Below are 22,366 nucleotides of genomic sequence, written 5' to 3'. Positions count from 1 at the left end.
CATATCCTCCAGTAACTTTACTACAATTGGGTGCCTGAAGTTATTTTAGAGTCCTGCTATAAAAGTGTTGTACCCTAAACAGCAATTCTGCCCCTCTTCCTGACTGCTCGTTGAGGCTCAATAAGACTGCATGCAACTTCGGCTCTCTGATTGACTTAGAGATGAGGTTTAAAGTCTGTATCCTACCCACTAACCAAAGCACCTGCTTTCAACTTTGCAACATCGCTTGCCTCAGCTCCTACTTTTACCCCCATTGCTGCCAAAACTCTTATCAATGCCTTTGTGGCCCCTAGACTTGACTACTCCAAAATCTTTCTTGACAGCCTCCCAACCTCCACCCTCCGTAAACTTTTAAAAGTTGAAAACTCTGCCAGGCAATGCTTGCTAATCTACATTGTTCCCCATCCTCTAATGGATCGAATTTAAAATCCTCATCCTATTCTACAAATCCCTCTATGGCCTTGCCCCATGTTGCCTCTGCCTCTGCAACCATCTCCAGCCTTGCATCCCCCCCAGCAACCACTGGTCCACTGACTCAGGCATCCTGTACATCCCTCTCCCTCCGCTTCACATTTTCCCATGTTGCCCGTACTTCATAAATGTCCCTTCCCAAACACCTCCACCTCTCTTCCTATTTCCCTACCTGTAAAAGCGTTCTCAAAATAAATCTGTGTGACTAAGCTTTTAGTCGTCTCGCCTAACCTTCCCACAAAAACTCGGAGGAATTTTAACATAAAAAACAAGTGGGCTTGGAGTGTGGAGGTAGTTAAATTGTTAAAACTCAGATTCCCAACCTGAACCCGCGTCCAACCCACCCAGTGCCGGAATGGGAAGAAGAGCGGGGGTGGGCAGCTTGCGGGACGTCAATTTAAATATTATATTGAGGCTGGGTGCCTCTTTTTTAACCTCAATTTTGTTTTTAACTGCTTGTGACGGGTTTTACACAATTCGTAAAACCTGGCAGCTGCAGCAAGGTGGGGACTGCTGCATCGAGGAGGTAAGTGTCATTACACCTACACCAGGGTCTATACCAAATCCACACCCACAATCGGAGACCCCCCCCCCCGCACAAGGCCTCCAATCACCTTCCAGGACCCTTCCCGCTCAAACACCCAATCAGCATCAGGCTGGCCACGATCCTCCAGTGGGCGGGAGTGGAGTGATCCCTCCCCGCACCACCCCCCCAGGTCCCTTAATCTCGACGATCTACTCTCTCCAGCCCACTGCTCCCCCACCACCCCCAGGTCCTACGATGTCCCCGATCTTTCATCAACACCCCCCCTCCCCATTCTCTGGAGGCCGGCACCTGCCCCCACCCGATCCCTCTCTCTCTCCTCAGTGAGGCCTAGTGCCGCAGGCCTACCCGCCCGTAGCCAGCCAGCCTCTCCATCTGCCTGGATGCGGTGGGAAACCATGGCCTCGCATACAAATGGCCCTGCCGTTAAGCCCGGCTTCCAGGATTTCCCAAACGCCTTGTATCCCTCCCACCCCCAACCAACCTTCCTCCTTAAAATCCAATCCTACCTCTTTTCCTCACTGTGAAGCAACACATAGTGCTTTTCAACTCTGTGGTAGCTCTTTAATGTTACCATGCATTATGGACAGGGAATATTTGCATGAAAACAGGATTAAAACAGACTAAAACACAAACATAAAATTGTATTTTATCAGATAAAAATAATAATCACTACCAGGGAGGACTTTTAAAGCTCCTGTCAAATTTCTGGATTCAGTAGCTAGAATATTCGGCTACAGCATTGTTCTCGTGATTTATAATGTCACCTGTACACCCTGATTCTCTTACTGCCTTGTACTCACAGTCAGGTATTCATTATTCTATATTTAACATAAGGAAAGATATATTTAAAGTGGCAGTTATTATGAAAATACCAACATTGCTTAGTCAGTAAAAACAAATGGTTTCTCATACTGCTCACAGAGCAGTGCCTGCCTTCTGTGTTGGAAGAAAGTGCAATGGCAAAACGTAAGAGACAAAGCGGGAACTGCAGAGATTGAGTCCGAAATTCTGCAGCGGGGTCAGGGAGCGGAATTGGTGGCAGGTCGGGTGGGAAATATTTTTTTTACAGCGGGTCGGGATCCCGCTGTGAACCTGCCTCCACGCTCCTTTCCCAATATCTGGTCTGTCACTGCTGAGCGGACCCAACAGGCAGCTATGGGGGACCCAATTATTGCCTTGTTGAGAGATCATTAATAATACATTTTACCTATCCTTTTCTGTTTAACTGCTTGGTCATGGGAACCACGCTGTTTGGGGAACACGGCTGTCCACCTGAGGCTGGAGTTTAGTGGCCATTGCTCCAGCTGATTCCTTGATAGCTTCAAATGTACAGTAAAAGTTCCCACCTGACTGATCTTCACTTTTCACAAGCTGTTTCTCAATCCATTTCCAGCACAGTTTCTGCAGACTTTCCACTCTCCATCCAGTATCACCTCTTTGGAAGAGCTCACTCATCATTGACAGAATGCTTCTGTCATCTCTACTTCACCTGCCATCTATTCCATCAACATGGGTGCCCTTTATACTGTCTCACCTTGGTCCTCAGAATCCAACCACGAGGAACCCTAACATCAGCAGCACCAGGCACACCAACAACATCAACCTTCTCCGCAATCACCTGATGGTGCACAGGACAGAGGGCATCAGTACCCAACAACACTGCTGCCTGGGAGGCCAGAGATGGCAGATTTACTTCATTTGTCGCTGCACACCCTGGCTGCCACATGATGCACCAGGTTGGCACCATCCCATGTCAATACCATAAAGCATCCCTTCAATATCGAAGCCATTCCTTGCACACTCACCACCATTGCGGGAGTGGGGTGGTGGGGGGTACCATTATGTCTTAGCATTCACTGCAAATCACTCAGCCACTTTCAAAGGTGCACACAAATCAGTCCAGGAATGGAAAGTGTTGAAAATAAAGGTTTCAATGTTTGACAACACATTAACAGAAACTTTAGAACATTAGATAAAACACCCAAGTGGCTACCCTTGTGTGTTGTTAGTTGGTATGATTGGACTAGGGTGAGTGTGAGGGGTGGCTAGTGAGATGTGGATGTGTTGATGTAGATAGAGAAGGATGGGTGGAGGTGCAAGGTAAGTTGGTGTGAGTAAGGATGTGCAGAAGGCAGAGTGATAGGGATGTGATAATATCACAGCAAGATGAGGTTGAGTACTAACGTTTCGTGATCGACTGAGATCATTGAAAAGTTTGTGCCATTGCACCCAGATCCTTCTGACAACATCCCTTCTTGTGCCCTCCTCTGCAATGTGGAACCAGGCTGTTTAGGACTCCTCGGGAGGTCTCTTCTGCCCATCGGAAGGAAAGAGGACCTCCCTGCGTGCTGTGACTTCCTCCATAAGCATATGGAGGGAGTCATGGGAGAGCTTGGTGCAGCCCTGTACCTTTATGCAGTCATTGTCAGTGTTTGCAGCACCTCAGTGCTGTAGAATACTGATAGCACAAATGTCAAAATTAATTTTGACATGGTCCCATTGAGGAAACCAGCTGATGAAGCATCATGAGATGACCTTACCAGACCCGCTTCGTCTTACTGCGCTGGGTGGGCTTAACAAGCCCTATCAACGGAAATTCATTTCATAGAGTGGGATACAGCCAGCAGCAGGGCCGGAACCCGCCATCCACCCGGTAAGTAAATTTGCGGCCTGAAAATCTGCCCACTGTGGACTAAAGCGTGCTGTTTGTGAGCCTCAGTGCTGAGACACGATGCTGCATGGGAAATTTTGTAACTTTTCTATGGTCTTATAATTGCGTAAAATGAAGTCACATATTTGATACCCATTACATATTGCCGAACACCAGAAAGTCTCTCAGTATTCTTGCAATATAAACTTCATCAAGTGTGGTCATAGTAATGACTTCTGGTTTGATGACTACCACTGATTTTAGTGCATATCGTAGTGTATTGCCATACATAGCCATATGTGCAATAAATATATGAGACACTCTCAATGAATAAAAATCAATAAAAATATAATCAAGGAATTCAGATTATGTTTGTCATCTAAACTTACAAATGGGATTATTGGCTTAAATTCACCGTATTAATATGAAGGTAAGTGTTCATTGCAAATATTTTCTTACTATCATGTGCCATTCCTAGTTATTATTTAAAGGCATGATATAGGACCTGGAAAAATATTAGTTCACTGTACTGATGTCGTACATGTGGAATTCTTTTATCTTTGAATTACAAGAGCATTTGCTACTTTGTGCAGTGCAATAGATGTTTGGGATACCTGGTTGTGCAGTCGGAAATAAACTTCTCATTTAACTGTGTAATTTAATGTCTCTGGATTTTTTGATTTTGCATATTTTATACTTTTGAGCACAAAGTGTCCTTCGCAACTTTGAAAATGAATCTGTCTTCTCTCGGGTACAAAAATAAGAACATAAGAAATAGGAGCAGGAGTAGGCCATTTGACCCATTGAGCCTGCTCCCCCATTCAATAAGATCATGGCTGATCTGATCATGGACTCAGTTCCACTTCCCTGCACGCTCCCCATAACCCTTTATTCCCTTATCGCTCAAAAATCTGTCTCTCTCCACCTTAAATATATTCAAAGACCCAGCCTCCACAGACTATGTCCCCTAATTTTAGTTTCTCCTATGAGTTGAAATATCCTTTCTGCATTCACCTTGTCGTGACCACTCATTGGGCCCAAGTTTCCACAAGAAAAAAAACGGGCGCCCCTCCGAGCTGGGCGCCCGTTTTACGCGCCTAAAACGGCGCCTAAAAAAAAAAATTCCGATTCTGGAGCGTTCTGCAGCTCCTTGTCTGCCTGGCGCGGCGTGCAGGGGGGCGGAGCCTACACTCGCGCCGATTTTGTAAGTGGGAGGGGGCGGGTACTATTTAAATTAGTTTTTTTCCTGCCGGCAACACTACACGTGCACGTTGGAGCGTTCGCGCATGCTCAGTGTGAAAAAAACATTGGCACTCGGCCATTTTTGTAGTTCTTTGTAGTTCTTTGTAGCTGTTTAGTTTTTTTTAATTTTTTAATAAAAGTACATTGCCATCAGCACAGAGGCTTCTTGTAGCAGTGAGAAGGGTGCAGGAAGCCTCAGAAAGTTGAGGCAGCCGTTTCCCGACGACCTCCGCCTTTTGCCGTCGGGAAATGGCTCCTCAATTTCTGAGGCTTCCTGCAGCCTTCTCTCTTTCCCCCCCCCGCGTTCGGTCGGTTCCCCCCACCCCCCGCGTTCGGTCGGTTCCCCCCACCCCCCACGTTCGGTCGGCTCCCTCCCTCCTGCCCGCGTTCGGTCGGCTCCCTTCCCTCCCCCCGCATTCGGTCGGCTCCCGCCCCCCCGCGTTCGTTGGCTCCCTTCCCTCCCCCCCCCCCCCCCACGTTCGTCGGCTCCCTTCCCTCCCCCCCCCCGCGTTCGTCGGCTCCCTTCCCTCCCCCCCCCCCCCCCCGCGTTCGTTGGCTCCCTTCCCTCCCCCCCCCCCCCCCCGCGTTCGTCGGCTCCCTTCCCTCCCCCCCCCCCCCGCGTTCGTCGGCTCCCTTCCCTCCCCCCCCCCCCCCCCCGCGTTCGTCGGCTCCCTTCCCTCCCTCCCCCCCCCCCCCCGCGTTCGTCGGCTCCCTTCCCTCCCCTCCCGCCCCCCCGCGTTCGTCGGCTCCCTTCCCTCCCCTCCCGCCCCCCGCGTTCGTCGGCTCCCTTCCCTCCCCTCCCGCCCCCCGCGTTCGTCGGCTCCCTTCCCTCCCCCCCCCCCCCGCGTTCGTCGGCTCCCTTCCCTCCCCCCCCCCCCCGCGTTCGTCGGCTCCCTTCCCTCCCCTCCCGCCCCCCGCGTTCGTCGGCTCCCTTCCCTCCCCCCCCCCCCCCCCCCCGCGTTCGTCGGCTCCCTTCCCTCCCCCCCCCCCCCGCGTTCGTTGGCTCCCTTCCCTCCCCCCCCCCCCCCCCGCGTTCGTCGGCTCCCTTCCCTCCCCCCCCCCCCCGCGTTCGTCGGCTCCCTTCCCTCCCCCCCCCCCCCCCGCGTTCGTCGGCTCCCTTCCCTCCCCCCCCCCCCCCCCCGCGTTCGTCGGCTCCCTTCCCTCCCCTCCCGCCCCCCGCGTTCGTCGGCTCCCTTCCCTCCCCCCCCCCCCCCCCGCCGCGTTCGTCGGCTCCCTTCCCTCCCTCCTCCCGCCCGCCCCTCCGGCCCGCGTTCGGTCGGCTCCCTCCTCCCGGCTCCCTCCTCCCTCCTTCCCCCCGGCCCGCGTTCGGTCAGCTCCCTCGTTTTGTGAGGCTTGCTGCACCATTCTTCCTGCCTGAAGCACTTTCACACAGGTAGGAAGATGGTTTATTTAATCTTTTCTTTGCTTATAAATGTTTATTCAGGTTGGATTTATTTGTATAATATTTGTATAAGTATAAATAAATTGATTGTAGAATTTAATGAGTTCCCTCCCCCCCCCCCCTCCCCCCCCACCACGTTCTGGACGCCTGATTTGTAACCTGCACCTGATTTTTTAATGTGTAGAACAGGTTTTTTCAGTTCTACAAAAATCTTCACTTGCTCCATTCTACTTTAGTTTGGAGTACGTTTTCACTGTGGAAACTTTCAAATCAGGCGTCAGTGGCCGGACACGCCCCCTTTTGAAGAAAAAATTCTGTTCCAAAGTAGAACTGTTCTACCTGACTAGAACTGCAGAAAAAAAAATGTGGAGAATTGCGAATTCTAAGATAGTCCGTTCTCCACCAGTTGCTCCTAAAAATCAGGCGCAAATCATGTGGAAACTTGGGCCCAATATCTTATATGTTTCAATAAGATCACCTCTCATTCAAAAATGATCTCTTGTGGTGCAGAAATGATACTGCAGTCCATGAAGGATCAATGGCCCTCTGCAGACATCCAGTACTTGTTGGCATGTTTACTCTTTACTGCTGTGCTCCAAAGGATATGATTTTTATTTTTCTGGGTTTGGATTATTTTAAGTTTGACCATATCTGTTATGTCTTTAATCCTCTTATGAATGACTCCACGAGGTCTAGTATTGTACTTGAGCTGTTGTGACTTAGTCCCATTTATTGTAACTGAAGAGTGAGGCAAAAGCATGGTGGGCATCCTTTTATACTGGGCCCTGCACACCTATGCAGGTGACCCTCAGGTCTCCCACCGCAGTGCCCTCTGGTGGCACACCTTATGTGACTATACAGTTAAAACATAGAAAACATAGAAAATAGGTGCAAGAGTAGGCCATTCGGCCCTTCGAGGCTGCACCACCATTCAATCTGATCATGCAACTTCAGTGCCCTATTCCTGCTTTCTCTCCATACCCCTTGATCCCTTTAGCCATAAGAGCCACATCTAACTCACTTTTGAATATATCTAACGAACTTGCCTCAACAACTTTCTGTGGTAGAGAATTCCACAGGTTCACAATTCTCTGAGTGAAGATGTTTTTTCTCATCTCAGTCCTAAATGGCTTACCTCTTATCCTTAGACTGTGACCCCTGGTTCTGGATTTCCCCAACATCGGGAACATTCTTCCTGCATCTAACCTGTCCAATCCCGTCAGAATTTTATATGCTTCTATGAGATCTCCTCTCATTCTTCTAAATTCCAGTGAATATAAGCCTAGTCGATCCAGTCTTTCTTTATATGTCAGTCCTGCCATCCCGGGAATCAGTCTGGTGAACCTTCGCTGCACTCCCTCAATAGCAAGAATGTCCTTCCTCAGATTAGGAGACCAAAACTGTACACAATATTCAAGGTGTGGCCTCACCAAGGCCCTGTACAACTGCAGCAAGACCTCCCTGCTCCTATACTCAAATCCTCTCGTTAGTATACATGGTCTACATACATGACAATATCTCTGACAGAGAGGCTAAGAAATGAGTGAAGACAAGGAAGCACCCCTGACCTCTCCAAAGGAGAGGGAAGGAAACCTGCCGTCCTTACCCAGTCTGGCCAAATGTGACTCCAGTCCCACATCAATGTAGTTGACTCTCAACTGCCCTCTGAAGTAGCCCAGCAAGCCAGTCAGTTCTTTGACAAACTGCATCCACATGTTCCTTGTCCACAGACTGCTGCACACCTGCGAACCTGATTGAAAGGCAGATCAGATCTCGATAAAAACCAACAGCTTCCAGAGACAATTTGTTTTCACTTGGTAGTCAACAGCAGGAAAATGGGTAAAATGCAGTTTCGCAGTGGTGACAGAAAACAACCTTCAGCAACTGTGCTGAGATCTTACAGATTTATGATTAAAGAAATGATTAAAAAATAAATGATCCTAGCAGTCTTTTGAGTATTTTATTTCAGGGGAGTAAGTCTTAATGTTACCATCAAATATTCTGTTGATTTTTTAGCAATTAACTGTTAATGATTTGATTCATAAGATGGGTTCCAACCATGTTAAAAGTGCTAACTTCTGGCTAAGCTGAGCATTGCACCACTGATAGTAAATAACTAATGTTCTTTCCCTTTAGTAAATGCCAACCATAACTCATAGTGTAGACCTTTTGGCCCCAAGTTTCGTGCCGCGGTGAAAACGGCGCACCTCCGAGCTGGGCGCCTGTTTTTCGCGCTGAAAACTGCGCCTAAAAAAAAATCCGATATTCTCGAACTCCTTGGAGCTCGATGTCTGCTTGGCGCGGCGCGCTCTTCACAGCAGGGGGCGGAGCCTAACACTCGCGCCGATTTTCTAAGCAGCAGGGGGCGGGTACAATTTAAATTAGCCTTCGTGGTGCCGGCAACCCTGCACGTGTGCGTTGGAGCGTGCGCGCAGGCGCAGTCTCACACAAACATTGGCACTCGGCCATTTTTAAAAATACTGCAGAAAAAGTGAAGATTTGTTTCTTGGACCCCCTGCACCAGGCTTGTAATTTAATTTTTTTTGATATTTCTGTGTGTGAGGGAGTGCTTTTAGCAGCACTGCTGAATAAATCACCTGCTGAAATCAGTGAGTTCAGCTTTTCACTGCTAAACTTGCAGAACCGGTGCTGCATTGGTGCATGCAAATTAAGGACTGTGTGTTTGGAGAAATAAGAGTGCCAATTCAACTTTGCAATAATACGTGGTGTTGACAATGCAGCACCCATTCTGCAAATTTAAATATAAAACTGTCGATGTGGCTGCCTCTCCCTGTCCAAATGGCCTCAGTCCCCCTCACAGCTCGAAGGCTGCTGCTGTATCTTCGGCTGCCGGCCAGCCACTGACGCCGCTGATATCCTATGGTCGAATGGCCTCACGTCCATCCGCTGCTGATTCTTTGGCTGCCGGCCAGCCACTGACGCCGCCCCTAAAGCGTGGCCGAATGGCCTCAAGAACCTTAATGAGCTGCGTGTGTCCTGCGTTGATTCTTCGGCTGCCAACCAGCCACTGACGCCGCTGCTATCTCATGGCTGAATGGCCTCACATCGGTCCGCTGATTCTTCGGCTGCCGGCCAGCCACTGACGCCGCTGATATCTCATGGCTGAATGGCCTCGGGTCCATCCGGTGCTGCTTCTTCGCGGCCAGCCACGAAGAGAATGAAGGCCTGCCTCAAGCACTGCAGCTCAGCTCGAAGCTTGCTGCCGCTGCCGTCAAGACACTGATGCCACACCGCTGCCTGTCTCCAACATGAAAGGCCTGCCTGAAGCACTTTCACACAGGTAGGAACATGGTTTATTTAATCTTTTCTTTGCTTATAAATATTTATTCAGGTTGGATTTATTTGTATAATATTTGTATAAGTATAACTAAGGATTGATTGTAGAATTTAATGACTTCCCTCCCCCCCCCCACCTCGTTCCCCCCACCTCGTTCCCTACGCCTAATTTGTAACCTACGCCTGATTTTCTAAAGTGTAGACAAGGTTTTTTCGAGCGTACAAAAATCTTCACTTACTCCATTCTAAGTTAGTTTGGAGTAAGTTTTCATTCACAAAACTTTGAAATCAGGCGTAAGTGGCCGGACACGCCCCCTTTTGAAAAAAAAATTCTGTTCCAAAGTGAAACTGTTCTACCTGACTAGAACTGGAGGAAACTAAATGTGGAGAATTCCGATTTCTAAGATACTCCGTTCTGCACCGGTTGCTCCTAAAAATCAGGAGCAAATCATGTGGAAACTTGGGGCCTTTGTACTTGTAATCATGTTCAAGTAACAAACTAGCACGTATTCTAGATTTATCCTGAAATTACAGTTTATAATTTCAAATCATTTTATTTCAGACCTGTTGACAGTGAAGGAGTACCATTCCTTACTTCAGCTTATTTGTCAAGACTTTCCAGTGGATCTTGCCGAGAAAGCAGCAAGGTAAAGAGATTTGTTCTATTTAACAAACCTGACTGACAGCATTCTCTGAACCGGGCAGTACAGTCCAGTACAGATTTAATAGAGCGAGGAGGAGGCAGGCACTTTTTCTTTTGCAACAATATTTTCCTCTTTCAGGTACATGTTGATTATGGAGTGCTCAGTTATTATATAAAATAAGTTTGTTAAACTGATATAGTTGTTAATTTTTTGTTTTTGTGTTCCCAAAAACGTGCTTTTTTTGTACAAGTGGAATTGTACCCATATATTAAAGACTATGGGCTAGATTTTCCCCAACCTAGCACACGTTTTAGCATGATTTTTTCATGTTAAAAGTGCTTTTTTGTCGTCAAACAGAATTGCTAAAAATTCTCCAAACTTTAAGAATGGCGTTTTCAAAATATCGCCAAAAAGCAGATCGCCCTGGTGCAACGCGAAAAAAAACCACACCGCCTAAGTTTGACCTTTCGGCGAACCCGTTTTAAGAAAAAAAATGCACAAGAAAAGCAGGCGTTGGAGCCTCAAAAACGTCGCTAAGTAGGAAAACCTGCAAAAAAGGTAAGTTAGATTTTTGTTAATTCTTTTGCAACAATTACTTAGTAATGTAAATGTTTGGTGATTTTTGATTTTTTTGTTTTTGGCAATTTTTTTTTGTGTTTTCTCCCCTCCCAGGGCCTGTATTTTTCACATTGATAGGCCTCGGGCTAAAGTTGGCAACATCGCGGTTTTTAACGTGAATTGTTGTGGAACGACCATTTTTTTTAAGGCGTATTTGGTGGCCAAATTTACCCCCTTAAAAAAAATGGCGAAATTTTTATTCTTATTTATTCACTATTTTGTCATTAATTATCAAATAATGACAGGCTTGGGAATTTCTAGCCCATTATCTAACCAGCCACGAAAAGCTGTTTTGTGTATGTAATTTATTGTGGAATGACCGGACTTCATGTCTTATTCACAGAACAGAGTGAAATAGACAAGAACAAGTTTGTAGTTGTCAATTTACACAGCCACACGTTGTTTCAGTACTTCATTACTGCATGGTACAATGTTAGTACATGCTTTAGATTTTTTTTTACTGTTGAAGGAGAGGACGTACCATTTCTATCTGAATATTTTCAAGAGGACAGGTGTTATTAAATACTGTACATGTACAATTTATTTTATTAACTGTGTATTAATAGTACATTGCATTTTTTATATTGGGGAGAGGTAGCAAACTACTTTGATACAGCAACACCATACCACAAAGCAGTAGAGCACGGGCTGCTCCCCACATGATGAGTTCAGGATATTGCCTGTTATTACAAGGCAATGTTGAATCGAAAACAAGAGAAGAAAACAAAGGTCGAATTACTGTGTGCTGCTTTTGATCATCTAGATGAAGATAGTTGGAGGCCTGGGAACAGGATAGGGGAAACGTTCTGACATTTGGACTCCCAGTGGGTAGCGTCACCCACTGGCAGAGCATATTGGAAATTGGAGCATGTGCTGCACACTATCTCTCAATCATTTAAAACGACTATAGGAAGAAATGTGGATAGAGCTTGATTGAACTTCCAAAATTTGGTATCACTGGGAGAGACTCCCTGCCGGAATCATGAAGTTGGAAAATTACCACTGTTATCTCTTTGGTCATGGCTAGAGAGTGGCATAGTGAGAAAACGTGCATGAAAACAGGCAAATGCTAGATGCTTGTTAATGCCCATTTTGTATTAAAAAAAGTAGTTGCAGTTGCCGTTAATATCTCAGTTAGGAGGCCAACTATTCCATAAGTTGTTACTCCTTAAGTATATAATTCATCTTGAATTTCTTCAATAATACTTGAAAAAAATTCATACAAATGAAATTAGGATAGAAACATAGAAAATAGGTGCAGGAGTAGGCCATTCGGCCCTTAGAGCCTGCACCGCCATTCAATAAGATCATGGCTGATCATTCCTTCAGTATCCCTTTCCTGCTTTCTCTCCATACCCCTTGATCCCCTTAGCCGTAAGGGCCATACCTAACTCCCTCTTGAATATATCCAATGAACTGGCATCAACAACTCTCTGCGACGGGATTCCATAGGTTAACAACTCTCTGAGTGAAGAAGTTTCTCCTCATCTCAGTCCTAAATTGCCTATCCCTTATCCTAAGACTATGTCCTCTGGTTCTGGACTTCCCCAACATCGGGAACACTCTTCCCGCATCTAACCTGTCCAGTCCCGTCAGAATCTTATACGTTTCTATGAGATCCCCTCTTATCCTTCTAAACTCCAGTGAACATCTTGCTTCTGGCTCGGAGCACTTTCCCACCTCGGGACCGTCCTCTCCCATATCCATCAATCCCCCCCCACAATGAAGCATCGCCTGAGGAGCTCCTCGGCCAGGCGGCTTGGAGTCAGGAGGGGAAAGAGTAGAGGTGGGGAAGAGAAGCAGGGGGAGGGAAAGGGTTGGTTTTTACAGAAATACTGATGATTTCAGACAACTGTTCGGTTTAAATGTTTTTTATTTAACAAAACCTTATTGCGCATTGACTCAGGTAACTGCACCGTTAAACGCTGGTGATTCCTTAACATCAAAGGGTATAATTACACTTAACTTCAATCAACTTAAACTTTAACTGTCACCAAGGTGATGCCTACCATTGATGTATGACCTGCACACCTAGCAGTGTGTCAGCCTTGTAAATAACACCAATGTTCTTTCAGGCAAAGCACTCATTGATGAGCTCCTGACATAAGGCTCTTGCAGCTATCATGCCACCAAGGGCCCTTTCATGCGGTCTACAGGGGGGCGGGGGCATAGCTTCAGTGTCAGCCTGATTGCCTGGGCCAATGTCAGAGTCCGCCTTCTTGTCCTCCTCGTCCTCTCTCTGGTGAGGTGGACTGTCAGACTCATCAGGCAATTCTTGTCCTCTCCTGATAGCCAAGTTGTGCAGCATGGAGCACACCACCACGAATTGAGCTACCTGCTCAGGATGGTATTGGAGCTCGCCTCCTGAGTGGTCCAGGCATCTAAAGTGCTGCTTAAGCACTGCAATGGTTTTCTCCACGATACTGCGAGTGGCTCTGTGGCTCCCGTTGTATTGCCTCTTGGCTTCGGTGTGGGTATCACGCAGGGGGGTCATCAGCCAGGTGGCGAGGCCATGTCCTTTGTCACCAAGCATCGAGCATCAACCTTGTGGCTGATTGTTAAACAAGTCAGATACAGAGCTCTCATGTAGGATGTGAGCATCATGGATGCTGCCCGGAAATTTAGCTTCACTGCCATTATAATTAGGATGATGAAATATAGAAAAAAAGAACCTGCATTTGTGTAGCACCTTATGTGAGCTCTTCGAGTCTCAATGCAAAGAGCGTGAAGAGGTCAAGCGCAGGCAGCGGAAGGAGCGCATGGCAAACCGGCCCCACCCACCCCTTCCCTCGACGAATGTCTATGTCACCTGTAACAGGGTCTGTGGCTCTCGTATTGGACTGTTCAGCCACCAAAGAACTCACTTTGGGAGTGGAAGCAAGTCTTCCTCGATTGTGAGGCACTGCCTATGATGTTATCATGTCCTCGGGACGTCCCAAAGTGCTAGGCAATCAATGAATTACTTTTGAAGAGCATTCACTCTTGTTACTTAGGCAAGTGCAGCAGCCAGATTGTACACAGCAAGGTCCCACAAAAGAATTAGATAAATAAGTAGTTAATCTAACTTGTTGGAGTTAGTTGAGCTAAAGTATCACAGATTTATACTGAAAATTAGCTCGACAAGAAGAAAGACTCATGCGAGGGTCCTTGAACAGGCATAGTGTGAGCAAACAAAATTGTTACCGTCTGGCAAACCTAATGGTAATAGATCAAGACGTATGTAAAGAAGAACATGGCTGGATGATATGATGGAATGGACAAATGTAACTTTGGAAGCTGATCCAGAAACCACAAATATGGTGTGCCATGATTGCCAACTTCCAGAAAACACTTGAAGAGGGAATCAGAATTACCCACCCCGCCGAGGAAGAAAAATCTCTGTTTAAAAAGTAGAAAAATAAAATGAACGACTTTTTTTTGAGTGAGTATAAAATCCGCTTTTTAAACTCGTTGTCCTGTTCCCTGGGCCATGTGACACCTACAGTTGAGTGGGGAAGTGAGCAGAGCAGCACTGATACTGCTATGTAACTGGCCAGGAGCAAGTTAACCACAACGTCCCTCAAGGAAAGATTGCACATGCTTTCTGAGCAAGAACTCCTTTGTAATTTCACAGCACATTTTAGTTCGGAGGCAAGAATGCAGATAACAATTTGCTTCAAAACATGGATTTCTTTTTAAAAGTTTGAAACATAGCTATCCTCCCAGAAAAAAACTATACAAGGTTTATCAAAGAGAATTCATTTTAATCGTGAAGTACAAGAGTGACCTATGCTTTTGTTCCGATAGCTATTGCATCTTTTGATTTGTACCGAATGAAGCTAAATTTACTAAACATTTCTGTCTAGTGCTGCATGCTGGGCTGGAGAATACAGTTTATTAACATTCCTTTGGCAGCAGTCATAATTTACAACTAAAGGTAGCTATTATGCTGCCTTCAAAGCTCAAATAAATAGACCATGCACTTGTAAAATGATTTAAACAGTGCAGCATGGCAATCTTTTCTGACAGCCTACAGGCAGTTGTATCCCAGTATTCTCTGCACTGGAAATGAAAAGCATATCATTATGGTTTTGAAATTATATTTAAAATAAAAAGTATTTTCAACCAATATAATGTCTGATAACAAAATGAAATAATATATTAAGATGCCTTATTCTATCTAGGCATACATGCAGCTATTGGCCTTTTGACTCTATTGGCTAAGCACATTCTTTAGAAGAATACTCTAGAATGAGGTATTTAAAAAAAAATCTAGGGGCAAATTTGCCTTTTTGGGGAAAATGAAAGTACCTTGCATAGGATGACAGACACCCTAACCGTGGCCTTGCAGCACCCCACTGATCTGCAGCAAAGTGCCATGAGAGGGAGGATGGTGAAAGGGGACATGGAAGTTGGAACTCAACTCAAAGCCCTTTCACTTCTCACCTGTTGCCCCGTCCCACGCCCGCCTCAGTTAGCACCCGATATGCTGTCTTGTGTCCCAGTGGCCGAGTCTGCCCCTGCACCGGTGCAGGTGGAGTAGTCTTTGGCGGGTCCCCTCACGGGCTCCAAAACCCAGAGGACATCGGCCAAGAGCAGGGATCTGAGCAGCCTGTCTCTACCTCTGCTGAAGCCACAGGGGTTGCACCATGTAGGAGAGGAAGGAAAAGGAAGAGGAAAGCTTTATATTTGCACAAGGGTACACGCATGGGTGTATGAGAAAATATAATAAGTTTCTGTTGGAAGTTCCAACTTGGAACCGGCTTCCTGAAGTGCTTGCACTTTTAACCTCCCACCTGCATCCAAACCCATGCGCTCCTCCAGGTTTGAATTGCCCCATAGATTCCATCAGCCCATCCAAATCCTCCAGCTATAAGTGCTAGGAAAATATTTTTTATAAATTGGTTCCAAATAAACTAATAGCCTCTTTTCTTCAAAGTGAAGTTTATTTCTTAAAGAAAGTGATTTAATAACCTGAGGTAGATTAGTTACAGCATGTCGAGACAGAAGCAGTTCCTATAATTTTGTGCAGTAGCACCTGGGCTGTAGGTTTCTGTTACCAAATTGCCACTGGACTCAATAAACTGCACAATTAGTCAGGTGTGACTTTATATTCATGGAAAAATGGCTGCGTTTGAAGCATTTTCTTATGTTAAATTTTTTAAATGGCTCTGGTAATTTTGCTAGTCTCGTAATGAGTTCTCATGTTGATTGCTGTTAAAGAATGCATGAGTTTAATTTTTTTTTTAAATTCTAGCTTTGTTTCAAAACAGCTCCAATCATTTCCGCTGCTGAACATTGTTTCCAGATGTGAAAATAGTTTTGCTTGCTAAGGGGAAAGATTTTCAGCCGAGGCAGAAAGAAGATGGCTTTTATAAGAAGAATTCTATGCATGTTTACAAAACTTTATTAATAGCCAAAAATAGGTGGAGTTCATGCATTTTGTAATCTGTGCCTATTTCTAAGGCTGCTGTTGAGTATATACATCCATTGTATAGGTGCATACAAAGGTGAAGCCTTGCACTGATAGAATTCTGACAAATGTTGAACTGGAGGATTACATGGGGCCGAAATTTCCCTCTGCTCTAAACGGGGCGCACCTACCGTTATTTAAGTGTTCTGTCCGCCCCAATGCAGGGGGCAGACAATCTGGCAAAATTCAGCTGTTCTTTTTCTGAGAGTGGGGCGGAAGTGCGGGCGTGTCAGAATGGCCGTCGCTCCAAGTCATCAGCGCGATCAGCACGACATGGACGTGCCGTGTCGCACTGACGCGTCACAACATCCCTCCCCTTCAGTTAAAGTGGAGGCCCACTCTGAGTTCTGCAAATTTTTGAGTTAGGCCCACTAGTCCACCGGGGAGGGTTCCAGCCGGGCCAGTGGCCAGGCACCCAAGAGGGAGTTCGAGGTTGCCTGTTGTCGGCCTGGCCGAATCCGTGGGCATAATTGTCGGGACAATAAATATAAAATGGAGTTTCCGGCAGTGCGATCTCCCCTTTAAGGATGGACGTGCCGCTCAGCCACAAACCGCTCCCTGCTGGGGAAAGCTGTCGGCGGTGGCGGTGCTCCCGCAGGGCAATTCTGCAAGGGGCAGTTTCCTGCAGGGGTCGGAAGGCGGGTTGCCGCCGGTCGGTAAGGGGATGGCACGTGCCCAACGCAGCGGGAAAATGAAGGAGGGCAATTTACAAAATGGCGGCCCCTCCACGCCGACCGAGCGGTGAGCCCTTACCGACCCGTGGCCACCTCTTTGAGGCGATCACGGTTCTTATAGAAAGGAGCAATTTCGTCCCCTATATCTCCTTACATAGCTCAGTCAAACTTTGTTTGAAAACGGTCCTGTGAAGCGCATTATAGCATTTAGTATGTTAAAGGCGCTATATAAATGCACGTTTTTGTTATTATGTCTAATCCAAGCCCCCTAGAAGAGCAGGCTCAATGAATTTGCACTGTTAACTGCAAGTATTGTGGGCCAAACATTGCGGTCGGTGGCTTCCCCCGGGCGGATGCCACCTATCAAAACAAAATCCGAATGTACCTGGTGGTCCCACTCCAACAAACATTTCAGGTCCGAGACCTAGATGCGCAGCCCAGCGCAGAGGACCACGCATCCCAGGAGCAGAAGCGCTTCCTGGGATCACGTGGGCCTGGACCACCAAGCACAATGTAGTATTCACATTGAGAGTAATGGAAGCAATAGGAGCTCCCATTACCATCAATGAGATTACTCCTAAAATCAAATAAAAAAAACAACATAAATTGTAAAAAACATTTCACTTTTAAAAAAAATTATTAGAAATTGCATTAAATTAAATTAAATGTTTTAGAGAAATTAAAAAAAAAATGTTTTAATAGTGTTAAAAAATAAACTTGCCTTTGTTATAATATAAAAATAAATAATAACAATAATTTTTTTCGATCTATTAAAACTTTTACGCTGAAGAGTTTGAAGGACAATCGCTGGGCAAAGAGGATTTCAATTTTTGGCCGCTGCTCCGCCCGCAAAGGCCCTTCTCCCGGGGATGTGCACGATCTGTCAAAATAAATTTTGACAGATTGCAGGTGCCGGGTTTAAGCGCATGCGCTTCGCGCGCCAGAACCTGCGGGGCCTTTTTGGGCGCATGTGCACATCGTACGCACCCGGAAAGGCCGGAAATTTGTAAGAAATTTTGATCCATCTTCATTGTTTCTAGCACTGAGGTGATTGTTTTTCTCAGACATTTATATATGTTAGTCAAGCCACTACTATTGATTACCATCTTTTTCTGATATGCTTCTGGCAAGGCCTGTAAAATATAAACTAATTCCCCAACATGCAGTTGGAGGAGCTATTTCAAAGGTGGCATATTTCTTTTTAAAATGATTTATTAAGCTAGATAACATAGTAAAAAGATAGAGTCCATATCCATAGATAAAATACTTCTCTCTGATTTGCAAATAGAGGGCCTAACTCCTGTTTGAGGTCCCCTCTGCAAAATTGAGCTGCACTGGAAAATGTGGCCTGCATCTCTCCTAACCAGCAGTCCTTAAAGTGACTGCTGGAGGCCACCACCAAAAAGGTAAGTTTATTTATTATTTTTACTTCTGAATGCGGAGCCAGCAGGTGTAGGAGCGTTCCGCCTAGGTCCACGGCTGCGCTGAAGACCATTGCTTGGCCCACTCTCAATCGCCTCCCCTCTCCTGATTGCTCCCCCCTTCCGATCGCCTACTTCCTTCTTTCGATCGTCCCCTAACCCTAACCAGATCGCCCCTCTCCCCCTGATCGCTCCTCCCTCTCCCATGACCTTCCTAAGCGGCGTGGCTGGCAAAGCACTGGCCCAAAATTTAAATCCTCTTTGCCAGCGAGCGGCCAGGGGATGCCCAGCAGGTGTCTGTAACCTTGCCTGTCTTATATAAATGAGGTCCAAGGTCCAATATTGAGTGGGCCTTGTTTCTACCCAGAGCAACGATTGTTCCCTGCACCCAGTTGAGGCCGCGCAAACCAATATTCCCTCAAAGTGGGAGATCACCATTCTGTGGGAAGGAAGTCCATGATAGAAAAATCCTGCATGAGTTATGAATGAAGCAGGCTTAATAGTATTATCCTGCTCAGAGTTTTCTTGAGTTCTTTTTACAAATATTCTTTCAATTAGAAGAGACTTTAGACTGAGGTCTCCTAGCACCTCTTTTTGTGGTGCACTGCTGCACAATCTTGCCAAATCACAATATGTTTATACTCTGAGATGATGCAGTCTCTGGCAAGCGTTATTGAAGCCTCGCCAACCTAACATCCCTGTACGAAACATCTACGATTCCCTGTACGTATCATGTTTTAATTAAGGATTGAAATAGCCTGCTCTGGGAACTGCATAGTGCTAACTTGATCTTGGTCGTATCACGGAAATGCTTCGAAACTAGTTACTTCCTGCAGTGGCAGCTTAGAAAAAGAATTTTCAAAGATGGGAGCAACCAAACCATTTGATCTCTTTTGTAGCTCCGACTAAATAAATTATTTACGGTGCAGCAGTGCTCCCAATGATACTCTGCCCCTCAAACAGCTCCTGAATTCACTCCCTCTCCATAACTGTCTCCAAACCTTGACATTGGGTCGTAGATGCTCCAAGCTGACTCCAAGGCAACCTCACCCCACCACATGACCTCTGACTTTAACTTTGGGTTCTGTCATATCATCTCCTCTCTGTCCTCTGTGTATGACCAGGATATATTTTTCCTGCTTCCTGCCATGCCGATGTACTTGAATTCTTTCTGTGTCTATTTGCGTGTGGCTTGGATCCAAGCCCATTTTCTCTTTTTTCCATTCTCCCTTGGCCCTTTGTGGGCCCTTCTTCTCTGTCTTACATAGAAACATAGAAAATAGGTGCAGGAGTAGGCCATTCGGCCCTTCGAGCCTGCACTGCTATTCAATGAGTTCATGGCTGAACATGCAACTTCAGTACCCCACTCCTGCTTTCTCACCATACCCCTTGATCCCCCTAGTAGTAAGGACTACATCTAACTCCTTTTTGAATATATTTAGTGAATTGGCCTCAACAACTTTCTGTGGTAGAGAATTCCACAGGTTCACCACTCTCTGGGTGAAGAAGTTTCTCCTCATCTCAGTCCTAAATGGCTTACCCCTTATCCTTAGACTGTGACCCCTGGTTCTGGACTTCCCCAACATTGGGAACATTCTTCCTGCATCTAACCTGTCTAAACCCATCAGAATTTTAAACGTTTCTATGAGATCCCCCTCATTCTTCAGAAGTCCAGTGAATACAAGCCCAGTTGATCCAGTCTTTCTTGATATGTCAGTCCCGCCATCCCTGGAATCAGTCTGGTGAACCTTCGCTGCACTCCCTCAATAGCAAGAATGTCCTTCCTCAAGTTAGGAGACCAAAACTGTACATAATACTCCAGGTGTGGCTTCACCAAGGCCCTGTACAATTGTGGCAACACCTCCCTGCCCCTGTACTCAAATCCCCTCGCTATGAAGGCCAACATGCCATTTGCTTTCTTAACCGCCTGCTGTACCCGCATGCCAACCTTCAATGACTGATGTACCATGACACCCAGGTCTCGTTTTCCTAATCTGTCACCATTCAGATAATAGTCTGTCTCTCTGTTTTACCACCAAAGTGGATAACCTCACATTTATCCACATTATACTTCATCTGCCATGCATTTGCCCACTCACCTAACCTATCCAAGTCACTCTGCAGCCTCATAGCATCCTCCTCACAGCTCACACTGCCACACAACTTAGTGTCATCTGCAAATTTGGAGATACTACATTTAATCCCCTCGTCTAAATCATTAATGTACAGTATAAACAGCTGGGGCCCCAGCACAGAATCTTGCGGTACCCCACTAGTCACTGCCTGCCATTCTGAAAAGTACCCATTTACTCCTACTCTTTGCTTCCTGTCTGACAACCAGTTCTCAATCCACGTCAGCACACTACCCCTAATCCCATGTACTTTAACTTTGCACATTAATCTCTTGTGTGGGACCTTGTCGAAAGCCTTCTGAAAGTCCAAATACACCACATCAACTGGTTCTCCCTTGTCCACTCTACTGGAAACATCCTCAAATAATTCCAGAAGATTTGGCAAGCATGATTTCCCTTTCACAAATCCATGCTGACTTGGACCTATCATGTTACCTTTTTCCAAATGCGCTGCTATGACATCCTTAATAATTGATTCCATCATTTTACCCACTGCCGATGTCAGGCTGACCGGTCTATAATTCCCTGTTTTCTCTCTCCCTCCTTTTTTAAAAAGTGGGGTTACATTGGCTACCCTCCATTCCGTAGGAACTGATCCAGAGTCTATGGAATGTTGGAAAATGACTGTCAATGCATCCGCTATTTCCAAGGCCACCTCCTTAAGTACTCTGGGATGCAGTCCATCAGGCCTTGGGGATTTATCGGCCTTCAATCCCATCAATTTCCCCAACACAATTTCCCGACTAATAAGGATTTCCCTCAGTTCCTCCTCCTTACTAGACCCTCTGACCCCTTTTATATCCGGAATGTTGTTTGTGTCCTCCTTAGTGAATACCGAACCAAAGTACTTGTTCAATTGGTCTGCCATTTTTTTGTTCCCAGTTATGACTTCCCCTGATTCTGACTGCATGGGACCTACATTTGTCTTTACTAACCTTTTTCTCTTTACATATCTATAGAAGCTTCTGCAGTCCGTCTTAATGTTCCCTGCAAGCTTCCTCTCGTACTCTATTTTCCCTGCCCTAATCAAACCCTTTGTCCTCCTCTGCTGAGTTCTAAATTTCTCCCAGTCCCCGGGTTTGCTGCTATTTCTGGCCAATTTGTATGCCACTTCCTTGGCTTTAATACTATCCCTGATTTCCCTTGATAGCCACGGTTGAGCCACCTTCCCTTTTTTATTTTTACGCCAGACAGGAATGTACAATTGTTGTAGTTCATCCATGCGGTCTCTAAATGTCTGCCATTCTCACCTTCCTATCACCCAGTCATGCCACCTTTCATTTCTTCTCTTTCAGGTACTTGAAACCCCCAAACCCTACTCCAACCCATCACTAATCCTTCGCCATTCTACTCCCCTGCTGCCGTACCAACTTGAATCCCCTTTGGATAAGCCTATAGCTACCTCTGCATTGACAGAAACGTGACTCACTCACTACTGTATCACCATGCCCCTCACTGAAGTCTCCTTGCCTGGCTATACTGTCCACCATCTACCATGCCCAAACCAATCATTGTTTATCAATGTTTTTGCAAATGCTAATTGTAGCTGCTTAAGTTTTTATTTCTGGTTCTTTGGCTAGTTGCTTAACTCTGGCTGTTGTGATATGATTCTAAGCTATGAGATATTATTCATTAAGTATAAGAATTATTTTTAGTAACAAGAGAAAGCCATATATCCAAATAATCTCATTCCTTTTCATCGACTAGCCTCACCTATCACTTTGTATCTGTCCACCTGTTCTCTCTCACTAAAACACATCAAAAAGACTCTTAAACCTTTTTAATAACTTATACTAAACATCTATTAAACTTTGGG

At 45.9% G+C, this 22,366-nt stretch overlaps 1 protein-coding gene across 1 annotated transcript in view; it reads left to right on the top strand.

Annotated features, from left to right (window-relative positions):
• Positions 1-22,366, top strand: part of cstpp1 (centriolar satellite-associated tubulin polyglutamylase complex regulator 1) — a 431,022-nt gene that overhangs the window by 286,501 nt on the left and 122,155 nt on the right. The window contains exon 4 of the mRNA XM_070899677.1: positions 10,172-10,256. Within this exon, the coding sequence (XP_070755778.1) occupies positions 10,172-10,256 (85 nt within the window). The remainder of the gene's footprint in view (positions 1-10,171; positions 10,257-22,366) is intronic.

The sequence above is a fragment of the Pristiophorus japonicus genome, chromosome 14 (genome assembly GCF_044704955.1).
Source record: "Pristiophorus japonicus isolate sPriJap1 chromosome 14, sPriJap1.hap1, whole genome shotgun sequence".
In the NCBI taxonomy this organism is placed as follows: domain Eukaryota; kingdom Metazoa; phylum Chordata; class Chondrichthyes; family Pristiophoridae; genus Pristiophorus; species Pristiophorus japonicus.
Note: the sequence above shows the minus strand (reverse complement) of the source record. Positions and strands in the feature narration are given on the sequence as shown.